Consider the following 12,405-nt stretch of genomic DNA (forward strand, 5'->3'; position numbering starts at 1 on the left):
CTAACGCACCCATCAACTTGGATTTACTGGCAATTTATTTTTTATTTTTTTATTAAAGACAAAAAAACTTAAATATATATACATTAGTAAATTTTTTTGATTTTGTTTTTCTACTTTTTAAATCTTCATTTAGGGTGATTTAAACTCGAGACCTCGACCTTATTCTGAAGTTTTTATTGTTTGACCAACCCCTTTGGATTAAACTAAATTGACCGAAAAAGTAAAAAAATAAATAAAATGGACACAGATTTAAAAGAGGTGGCGAGCAGTGATGTAATGATGGTGGTTGTTGCGGTGGCTATGACAATGGTGACAATAGTTATAAAGGTTAAAGGTTAGAGCATCTCCAACGATTCACCAATTTTTCACCAAATCTGAGTAAAAAAAAAGAGGCAAGTTTCTCAGTCTGATGTGAATCGCTCAAACAGTTACACTGTAGCTTGTATCAAAAGACTAGAGACGTCCGGTGGGACGACCGGTCAAGGCACTGAATTTTTTTTCCTCCCCTCCATTTCTGTTTCCCAATTCATTTCCGATTTCTTTTTCTCTCCATTAAACTCCAAGATATTGAATCTTTATGAAGGCTCGTCTTGCACAATTCAAGCTCCCACACTTGGAATACATATCAATCAGAGCGTTGCATAAAGAAAATTCATCATTTAATTCCTTTCTGATGGGAAATCCATGGATTTGTTTCCTACCCATTAAACCAGCAACATCCTAAATGAACATTAAAACCCAAACCCAAATCCAATTCGTTCTTTACAATGTAACAAAGAAACTCCTTTCCATAATTCAATTTCTCAGCATCTCCCCCACACAGAGGAAGGAGACTCAAAACAATAAATGTGTCGGGTTTTAACTTTCAATTTGCATAAATTTAATTGATTCCCATATACAACTATCAAAAGCACACTCCCTAGAAGCCATGAAACTTGCTATTAAAGCGTTCCAAGAAGAGACATTTTTGTGCGACATTTCATCAAACACCTTGGGGGATTCAATAAAATCCTTACATTTACAATACATGGACACAATTGAGTTAGCAACAACAGAATCCGAAGCAAACCCATTTCGTATACACACGCCGTGAATCGCTTTCCTAGCATTCAAGTCTCCGATTTCACCTCAAACTTTCGAAAGAGTCAAAACTGTGAAATCATCAAGCGAGTCCTCACTTCGTCATATTCGATTAAATAGTTCAAAACTCTTATTATACAGATAATTTCTTGCATACCCATTAATCAGAGATTGATGGTCGATCGAGAGTTGGAGGAGAGAGAGAGAGGTGGGTTGAGAAGAGGAGAAGAAGAAATGTAGTAGCGAAGGTTAAACGAGTGAATGAAAATGTATTGCGAGCAAAGAATAGGATGATCATATAGAATCAAGAAAAAGCAGAGTAGCAATGGACGACCAACTGTTGATGCACTGCACAATAGCTTTGCATTTTTTGTATACAACGGACGACCGGTGGGATAGCCGACCGGTTGTCCTGTGGGACCCACCTCTAACGTAAACACATAGTAAAATAGTGAAATCTGATCCAGGTCCTCATTTTGGTGAAAGTTTTGGCTTGTTCTCAATTTGATATCGTTTTGATGAAACTGTTGGAGATCAAAGATAATGGTGATGAAGGTGGTAGTGGTAATGGCAGCAGTAGCAGTGATAGTTAAATATTATATTAGAACTAACCCCAATCAATATTCCATCATCCAAATCTTAAGGGCGAAACAAAACTAAACGCTAACCAAAACATCTCCCATAATTTTACAACTATCAAATACCTCCAACATTAAAGTAGCACAACTAGCCAAAACAATTTAAATAAAGTACGGTTACAAACCATGCCAAATTATTCCAATACTAAAGTCATTAAAAGAAAATAATAAATACATAAATTAGTATCAATCCTAAGCTCAAGAAAAATAAAAGAACTCCAAACGACATGTCCTACGATCACAGTTATTTCTTGTCACCACCAAAGCCTCTACTAATCCTGCAAAGGAAGCTCAGCTGCGCTCAAACAGAACGCACCCGAGTTGCCAAGAGACAAAGCGGGTCAGTATACAAATATACTGATATGAGTACAATATTTAACACCCACGTGACCACCAGACACAAACAAAAATACATTTAATTCTTATCACGGGACAAGACAAGTAGTTCCAACTGCACCGAGACGAATGGGTAGTTTCCCGAGATACGGTGGCGTTTAGTTTCTTGTCCGTATACAACGAAATATAAATTTATTATAAAATAGACAAAATAGAAATAAAAATATGGTGGGTCAGCTCTGCATAAAAAAAGTTAGTAAGACCCACTATCCTGCAAAACAAATAAAGTTAGTATAATTTAATCATAAGTAACTTGTTGAAAAAAATATAAAATTACACCGTTTCATACTTAAATAATTCGAATTGATCAAAACTCAAAGAACGAAAGTTGTATAGAATCAAATTTCCTAAAAGACAATGTGAACGAATTTAACAGAAACTGAACAGGTTAAGAGAAAAACTTGATATAAAAATCTAGACAGAATTCAATCGAAAAATCTGAAGCTGAAAACGAACAAAAAACTGCCCTAAGATGATTTTTTTCGAAAAATTTCAAAACACGAAAAGTGTGCAGAATAATGTTTTATTTCAGTTTACGCGAAACCAATAAAAATGAGCTCGTTTTGTGGGTTAAAACAGCCTATAAAATCTGCATTACCAAAATGAATCAAACCGACAATAACCAAGGTCATCCGATTATAAGTTCTAATCGATCTTTTTAATAAAAAGCTAAAACACAAAAGTTGTCTAGAATCACGTATACATGCTTTTGCTCGAATTTCATAATTTATCAAGATCATTTACTATTTTTTTTATCATGTACATATCAGTACCATTCACACTATACTAATAAATTCATAATTAAATCCTTTGTTCCTTAACTCCACCACTTCGGCTTTCCCCTTCCGGCCTACACATATATATCCCATGTGCCTCCTGTATACCTAACACCGCTCCGAAACCAAACTTGCACGGGGATATCGTCCCGAGTTTGACTCACACTCCCCGAATGGTTAGCATATACGTACGCACGTAAATCAAAGCACTCGTCTACTCATGAGAACGAGGCAACAATATATATATACACAACATCTCACACATGAGAATAAACATAACAATGCCGAGCCTAAGGCATTCAAATAAATCTCATAATCCTCGCTTTTTTTTATACACTCTTTCTCACCATCACTCAAATAAAATAACAATCATGGAGTGATACTGGAGTATAAGGAATTTATTTATGGGTTTTTAATTAATTTTAATTTCATATAACCATATTAATTTTTGTTTCATATAACCATGAGGGAGATTACAATCATAAAATAAATCCATATAAAAATCCTAAATCTGACATACACAATTAATCAAAATAATTAAAATTAATCAATCAACTAAAAACCCTAAACTTTACCTACACAACTAATCAAAGTAATTAAAATCAATCAATCATCTATAAATCTTAAATCTTAAATCTTACATCCACAACTAGTCAAAATAATTAAAATTAATTTATCATCTTTATGTAAAAATAAAATTAAACTAACATCAAACAAATAAAAATAAATAAATAAATAAAACAACGAATTAAATATAAATCAAGGGAAGTAAGTTTTGTACTCACAATATTATTTTGAAGATCAAAGAAATATTTAAAAAAATTTATGAAGTCACAAAACCCTAATCTTTTTTTCCTTTTTCCCTTTCTTTCTCGCCGTCCCTCACTGTTCTCTCTCAATCTCTCTCTCTCTCCCTCCCTTTCCCCCGGCTGCCTTCACCTTGCAAATTCACTTATCTTTTCTTTGATTTCCCTCATCCATAATCTAACCTAATTCACTTTATATAATATTATACTAAAACCTAATTCTATTCTAACTTAATAAACCATTATAATATATTATATTATATAATACAACATAATTATAATATATATAAATATAAATATAAGATTATAAATATATATATATATATATATATAACACCTCTTTTTTTTATATATAACAAATATAAATATTTAAATATTTAGATTAATTTTATATAATTAAATAACACATTAAATTAATTAATTACTACATTAAAGTCATTAAATACCACATTAAATTTTCATGTGACCACACAAGTAATAAAGCCAAAAATAAAATAAGATAATAATAATCATAATAATAAATAAATGACTTAAGAAAATTAGGGTCGCTATATCGGTAGTGGTCGCATAATAGTGATTGTGGAGGTGGCGGTGGCGGTGGCAGTGGCATGATAATGGTGGTGGTGGTGGTGGTGGTGGTAGTGGCATGATGGTGGTTGCGGTGGTGGTAGCGATGATAGTGGTGGTGATTGTGATAGTGATAGCGATAACAATGGTGGCAGTGGCATGGTGGTAGTGGTGGTATGGTGGTGATGATAATAGTGGTGATGGAAGGAGTTTATAATAGTGTATATCGACGGTTATATTTAGTATTTTATAAATTCATTCATAATTAAGTAAGTTTTATATGATTTCATTTTTTTAAACTTTTAGTATACATTTTAAGAGGTATTTATCAATTGTAATTATCAAATAGGCTTAATTAATTATCATTTAATATATTTTATTTAGAAAAATGATTGATCCACCGAATTTTGGTTCACTCGAATTGTCTGAATTATGTTAAGTTGGATGACCGACATCACCCTTTTCAACCGCAATTGTCACCCTTGTCAATTGCGACTGTCAATCTCGTAATTTGGCATTTCAATCGGCATTCGCTCGGATGATAACATGCACAAATTCAAACAATTCGGACAAGTCAAAATGCGATGGTGGAGGTAGCATTGTTTATTTTAGGGTGTAACTCCCCCCATATTCTTATCCTCTATACTTCTTCATATTTTATTTTTTGGGCTCCATTCTAAGCTCGCAATGATAATTTAAACTGTTCATCTTGTAAATCTCACAATGAAAACCGTCTGTGCAAAAAATCAATTTCATCAGATATTAATGAATATATAAACAAATCACTTTTTATTTTATAGAATGAAATGTTTAAGTTTAAATTCATAATTACTGTTCACTTTTTAAAAAAATGCAATTTATTCATATATTTATTGATATCTAATAAAATTAATTTTTTACATAACTCATCTAAATTATTGAGATTATACAAGATGAATAGTTTAGGTTATTAATGTAGATCTAGAATGGAGCTCGGAAAATAAAGTTTTATAGAGTATGGAGGGAGCCTTCCTTTATTTTAAGGGGATTTATGTGTAAGTCTTAATAGATGAAGTTATTGTCTAATATGTCATGTGAGAATTAATAACATTTTTCATTAAATACTATTAAAAAAGTTACTAATTGTTATATTTCAATCATAATTTAAAAATTATCACAAAAAAGTCACTAATTTTAAATTTTAACGCCAATTTTAAAAAATCATCACAAGAAATCGTTATTAATTTTCAATTTTCAGTAGTAGTTTAAAAAATTTGTCATAAAAAAAAGTTACTAATTATAAATTTTAGTGACAATTAATAAAAATTATAATAAAAAAATCACTAATCACTAATTATTAATTTTTAATAATATATAAAAATATTATCACAAAAAATTATTTTTAACCACAATTTCATTCCATAATTTACCCTTAAAAGCTGAATCAAGTTGCTTGCCAATTAATCTGTGACGGTGGTCTGTTTGCCCTTCTTTTCTCCAAATTTGTTAAATACTCGCATTCGTAACAAACTCCACTATACTATACTCTTCTCTTTCACTCTTTCAAAAACTCCCTCTCTCTCTCTCTCTCTCTCTCTCTCTCTCTCTAATTGGTAGCAGGTACCAGTAATCTCAACAACTCTCTCTCTCTCTCTCTCTCTCTCTCTCTCTCTCTCTTTTATGGTGCTGTGCTGAGCTCTTTCTTTTTGTCTTCAATCTCTGTCTCTGTCTCTGTCTCTGTCCTACATTCGTCTCATCACCCTTCTTCACAAACCCTAAACCATTTCTCTCAACCCATTGCAGATCAGATGACCGATTTCTGGTCAGTTTTTTATTGAATCTGTTCCATTTTTTATTTTATTTTTGACTTTCTTGATTATCAAATTCTTGCCCATCTGTCCGAAGCTCTCATACACTCTCACAGATATATAAATTTATGTTTATGTATAATGTATGTTTGTGTTTTTTAGCTCTTTATGAAAATGTGAGGCCATGATTCAAGTTTACAGCTAAATGGGTTTTTAGAATTATTTGGATAAATTACAGTTTCACCCATAGTTTTTGTTTCAATTGGAACAATGTTAGCCCTAGACTTTAAGTTTTAGTTTCACAATTTTGTTTGCACTGTCTGCTACATGAGGATAAGTATCAAATTGAAACTCAAACTTAAAGTCAGGGTTAATATTGCTCAAATTAAAGCAATAGGGATTGAAATACAGAGGTGAAAAGTGTAATTTAACCAAATTGTTTTGTATTAGCCTTCTCTCTCACAATGTTTTTTGGAAGAACTTGATTATCTGTCTGAGCAATGTTGGGTGATTTGAACAATTAGTCTTGGATAAAGTCTTGCTATTTCATGTATCTATGCAAAAACATAGCTGTTTGGAGTGACATGGATTGAGCAATTAGTCGATGAAGTCTCGCTATTTCATGTCTCTATGCAAAAACATAGATGTCTCTATGGATTAATTAGAGCTCGGTATTGTAAAAATAGCAGATGGGTTTTGTTTGATCCTCTTTTTTATTATTACATTTAAATGTTGAAGGGGCAACTTATATTTTTCACCCTCCAATTTTCGCACAAATCTTACTCTAGTCATCTTTCAATTATAACAATCTTAACCTCATACATACATAACATACTAAATCATATGCTGATATTTGGTACCAAATTGTAGATTCATTTCGAGCTTTTGTAATTCTTGAAGCGATTCGAGGAATTGATGAGAAAATGGATATTGAGAAACGAGCTTCGAAGGGAGGTTTTCTTCAGTTATTTGACTGGAATGTCAAATCTAGGAAGAAACTGTTCTCGAACAAGTCTGAACTGCTAGGTAAAGTTTTCTTTTGATCCTTGTACATTATGAGCATGCGCATGTTTTTTCATCCTTCTATTCTTTCTTTTCTGATGCCTTGTCTGTTTTCCTGCTGACCATTCCATTTAGTTGCTAATTTTCTTACATACTGTTCTTGGCTGCAGAAGATTCAAAGCAAGGAAAGGAAAATGTTGCAAATTCAATGATACTTTGTCCTCATCTTGTGGGTTTCTCTCTTCCTTCCTATCTCTCTCATATTTCATTTTATTTCTCCTATTTGCTGATATGGAACGATATTACAATTTTGATTGTTTTGTTTTCCATTGCAATACTTTTAGATGGAGGGGCATGAGAGTGGGCCTGGTCTGAGTGGCAAAGGAAGTAGTGACTTTAATTTTGCTTCAAGAGTGAGTGGTGATGAAGGGTATGGAACTAGGGCACCTGGTGTAGTTGCCAGGCTTATGGGACTTGATTCTTTGCCTAATTCAAATAGTTCCGAGTCCTGTTCTACCCCATTCTGTGACTCTCCTTTTGTTAGAGGTTCTCATTCCCAAAGGAGTACTTCCAATTTTCAGATGGAGTGTCACATTGTAAATGAAATACCAATTGACGGGAATTCAAGGAATCACGTAAAATCAAGGATTCAGAAGACACATAACCTGCCAATTGAGAGGTTTCAAATTGAAACATTGCCTCCAAAATCAGCTAAATCCATTCCAATTACCCATCATAGGATGTTGTCCCCTATCAAGAGTCCTGGGTTTGTCCCAACAAACAACGTTGCTTACATAATGGAGGCAGCTGCCAAAATTATTGAGCAAGGTCCTCCGTCAACACGCAAGGGTAAGATGCCACACTTTGGGTCTTCCTCAATTCCCTTGAGAATTCGGGATTTGAAAGAGAGAATGGAGTCCACACCAAAAGCATCTCGAAGGCCTAAAGAGCCCAATTCTGTTAGCTACATGAAAGGACAGCATAGTGAGAGGAACCAGATGTTTGATGCTTCTGCGGGTTCACTGAAAGATAGTTCTGACAATTTGAAGAAAAAGGGGAAATCAGTATCTCTTGCAATCCAAGCGAAGGTCAATGTTCAACGAAGAGAGGAATTCACTTCAAGTAGTATTAAAGGTTCAATTAACCAAAAGGAAGGTAACGAGGTTAAGCTGGGTCAGTTTAAAAAGAACCAAACAAATGTGCAAAAGGTTGTGCAGAAGAGGACTTCTATGGGCAGGACTTCTGATGTGCTCAGGCAGAATAACCAGAAACAGAATTGTGTGGCTAATAAAGACAGGGTGGCTTCGAAAGCTTCAGTCTCCAACCAGCAAAACATAAAGTTTGCCCTATCTAGTAATGGTTCTATTGGGCCAAATAAGGTTAAGAACTCGGTGGTTGGGTCTAGGAAGATGAATTCAGTGGTGAAGGTTTCTGGGAAGGAGCATCAGTCATCGAAACCAAAGATTCTTTCTGGAAAGAAACAACCTGTCCATAAGAATATTAATTTTCAAAAAATTGTTGCTAAGAACGTAGTGAGTGATAAAGATCAAACGTCTGTAAGATGTAATGTGGCGAGTGATGGTTGCATGAGCTGGGACACAGTTGACAGGCAAAGCAGCATGGATGTTGTTTCTTTTACATTCACGTCTCCCAATAAAAGATCAGCTCCTGGACTCACGTCCTCTGCACCACTCATGGAAAAGAATACCCACTTTTGTGTTGATTCTTCTGATGACAATGATCCAAATGAGTTAAAAAAGTTGTCTTCTTTGGGATTGAATGTAATTGGCGGAGATGCTTTGAGTGTCCTTCTTGAGCAAAAGCTCAAGGAATTAACATGTAGAGTTGAGTCATCTCAATGTAACCTTGTCGAAGCAGGGAGTGCTGTTTGTTCTGCGCTTGGTTTGCAAGATTCCCTGTTCACTCTTAACATGATAAACACCGTGTCACCAAAACATGAAAATAGCTTTCAACTTAATCTGCATGAAGATAAATCAAGCCGCCTATATGACATTGATTGCTCTTCAGTTGATAAGCTGCTCAAAGCTAATCAAAAGTGCCAGGTATGCATCTTTTTTTGCAGATTTCATCTGCAGCTACTTTTTATTTTTTTATCGTCAAGCGTTGCTTTTTGTCCTTTGTGCCAAATTCATAAGATTGACAATGAAATTGAGATTCTCATCAATGGGAAGCAATATGCTATTATATCTATATCTTTCATTGTTTAAACTTTGTTCTGAAATGTCCACAATGGATTCAACAGTTAATTAAGTCATGTGGAACAGGTTTAAATTAGTACATGCTGATTCTCAAAGCTGATAGCGATCCTGTATATTTTGATGTTTTGGCATAATGTGGCATCGTAGAAACTAGTTTGTTCTAGTTTAGAGTAGAACACAAACAACTTAATAAATAAAGGCACTATGAAGAATTTAAGAAATAAGACAAATAAGGCTAAGAAGACCAATCAAAAAAAAAAAAAAAGGCAACGAAGCACAGACATGTGACACAACACAGACACGTCGACTGTTAAATTTTCAAAAAATGTAGGACACGACAAGTGGAGGACACACGCAAAGCATATAGTTTTATATATTTATTTATATGTCATATGTAAGGATAAACACATATTATATGTCACGTATAATGCTATTTAATTCAAAGACAATTAACACTAATTTCTATACTCTAGAGGAGAATAGGTATAAAGTTACATTGTTTTTCGTTTATCATTGGATTTCATGTTATTTTATTCAAACTTGTATTGTATTTCACGTGTACCTAAGTGATGTTCTCCAAGTGCCTAAAGGGTGTCCGAGTCTAGAAAAATTTTAAAAATTGTGGGACATATTTTAAAGTGTGTTTGACTAGGGTCAAGAAGTGTCCCTTGAGTGTCATGTGTCTAACACAACATGCTATCTTCTTAGAAGTGTCCGTGTTTCATAGCTTTGAGGTAAGTGAAATTGTAGACAAGATTGTACTGGTCTATTGCTCAGATTCAAGGTCTTGGACCCAGATTACCTGTATAAATTGTTGCATTTCTTGAACCAAGTTAGCCATTTCATATCCTCAATACATACTAATGACACCACCAAACTTATTTCAATAAATAATATTAGAAGTGTCATCATAGATGCAATAATCTGACAAGAGACTGAAGCAAGGAATTTTTTTTTTTAGAGATTCACCTTGAATTCTTTTTGCTTTTTTTTTTTTCTTCAAAAAAATTTAAATATATATATATATATATATTTCTTGGATGGCATTCAAAATCAAGCCAGAAATCAGCTGCATGCCTTATGAAATGAAAACAGTTATACGGAGCTGGTAAAATTTGTGATGGTCACATGCTTCTGTTTGAGATCCCCACACCAGGGACCATTTTGTACATGTACCTTTTTTCTAAAACCAAAATAGAAAAGGAAAAAAAATGGAGCTAGAAACGAACTTCATGTTTCACGAAATAAAAACACACCAGAGTGCAATAAGGCATGATTCAGACCAATGTCAAATAAATTTAAAATATATGCATGGAAAATGTTCTCGTACCACTTAAATTACTAAAGTTCTCTTCAACATCTTGAGGGGTTGGAGGAGCTGGAAGGGCACAGCAGTAGCAGCAACAACAGTGGACGTGGAAAAGAACTTGATTGTCAGTATCCTAGTCCAGTTTCAAGTCTTGAACCGTCTTCCTCTGGTGGAAGTTGCTGCTCATCAGATAGCAAAACCAGTTCAATTACCAATGGTAAAAGTACGAAATCATGTATCTTTTGTTTGTTTCTTTATCGCTATTCAATTACATGTATAAATTATATATTTGGATATTGATTGAGAATACTTCAAAAGAATTGTTAGAAAATTTTAGGCAAAACTTCTGGATTATGTCCATGAAAGCTAAATTTGACTTGGAAGATGTAAAATTTTGTCAATTTGGAAGTACATAAATTTGTTATGAAAATCTGTACATGGCTTGTAATTGTTTCCTTTATTAACACATTTTGGTCTCATCTATCTGGAGTCATGTAATTGGGACAAAACACAGGAAAATCTCACACTTTAATCTAGACTTGTCTCAAAACAAAAATGCTTAATTGAGCCTAAGGCCTGTCGAGTTCAGTTATCTCAAAAACAATATACAAATTTTACCGATGTTCATGTTCTAATTATAGATGGTGCTCCATTTCAGGCAGCAATCAGTTTTTATTGGCCAAGCACCTACCAGTGGAAGTTGAGACAGAGTTATCAGATTCAGCTTCTTCCATGAGTGGAAATGATGTTACTGCTACTACATTCAGTTTGATAGATTTCAAGAGATCTTGCCAGTGGGAATTGGAATTCATAACAAAAACTCTTTGTAATGCAGAGTTGATTCTCGATGATTTTGTGCTAGGCCAGGTCAACAATGTGATGACTCCCAATCTGTTCGATCAGTTGGAGAATCAGAGAACAGGGTTCAATGAAGATGTAGAACAAGACTGCTTTAAGCTTGGGCGGAAGGTTTTGTTCGATAGTGTGAGTGAATGTTTGGAATTAAGGTGTGAGCGGTTCTTTGGCGGGAGCTTCAAAGCATCAGTTAAATGGGCAACATTGTTTCAAAGGAAGGGGTGGTTGGCTGAGGAATTGCATAAAGAAATTTCAAGTTGGGCAAGCATGGGAGACTTGATGGTGGATGAGCTTGTTGACAAAGACATGAGCTGTTGGCATGGGAGATGGGTTGACTTTGAAACTGAAGCATTTGAAGAGGGTGTAGAGATTGAGAAGGGGATTCTAACTTCTTTGGTCGATGAATTGGTTGTTGATTTATTTTTTATCTAAATCTCTCCTTGAGATGGCAATCCAATTTATTAATCTTGTATTGTTTTCTATTTTTTTTCCTCTTAGTGTAGAGAAAAAATATATATATATATATATTTAGAGAAGACAAAATATCTAGGAATGTTCACCATTGTGAATCCATACGTATAATCTTTCATTTGAGGCACAACTTGGTACCAAACAATGAAAGAAAAGGGTTGCATTTGGCGAAAATCACATTGGCCTCACACATTCCATCTTTTTAAATGGAAATATTTGGTTGCTTGACTGAAATTGTCTTTGGATGAGAGTGAACTTGCTGTTGATGAGATGCTTCCATGACATAGTTGAGATTTATGTTACTAGAAAATGTTAATGTCCAAATGAATTACATATTCGTATGCATGTTTTGAAACATTGTAGAATTCTGTTTTAAAACAGTATATTTTGTGATTCAAAATAATCTCAAATTTTTTTCCCAATATATTTTGTTACTTTATGAGGGGAAAAAAAATTAAACATGATGAAGTAAAATTTAATATAAGTTAAGTTTTGACAA

General features: G+C 33.8%; 1 protein-coding gene across 11 annotated transcripts; it reads left to right on the forward strand.

Annotated features, from left to right (window-relative positions):
* Nucleotides 1-5,709: 5,709 nt before the first annotated feature.
* Nucleotides 5,710-12,140, forward strand: LOC114283028 (uncharacterized). 11 transcript variants are annotated; one of them, XM_028225831.2, is made up of 6 exons: nt 5,710-6,064; nt 6,921-7,076; nt 7,223-7,281; nt 7,397-9,115; nt 10,638-10,803; nt 11,239-12,140. In XM_028225831.2, the coding sequence occupies exons 2-6, from the start codon at nt 6,974-6,976 to the stop codon at nt 11,865-11,867; spliced, it is 2,676 nt and encodes an 891-aa protein (XP_028081632.2). In that variant the 5' UTR covers nt 5,710-6,064; nt 6,921-6,973; the 3' UTR covers nt 11,868-12,140. The 11 variants fall into 11 exon arrangements, with proteins under 11 accessions (XP_028081632.2, XP_028081636.2, XP_028081638.2 ...); XM_028225835.2 differs by having other exon boundaries at nt 10,638-10,797; XM_028225837.2 differs by having other exon boundaries at nt 10,647-10,803.
* The last annotated feature ends 265 nt before the right edge of the window (nt 12,141-12,405 follow it).

The sequence above is a fragment of the Camellia sinensis genome, chromosome 5 (assembly GCF_055761805.1).
Source record: "Camellia sinensis isolate YWXY chromosome 5, ASM5576180v1, whole genome shotgun sequence".
Classification (NCBI taxonomy): domain Eukaryota; kingdom Viridiplantae; phylum Streptophyta; class Magnoliopsida; order Ericales; family Theaceae; genus Camellia; species Camellia sinensis.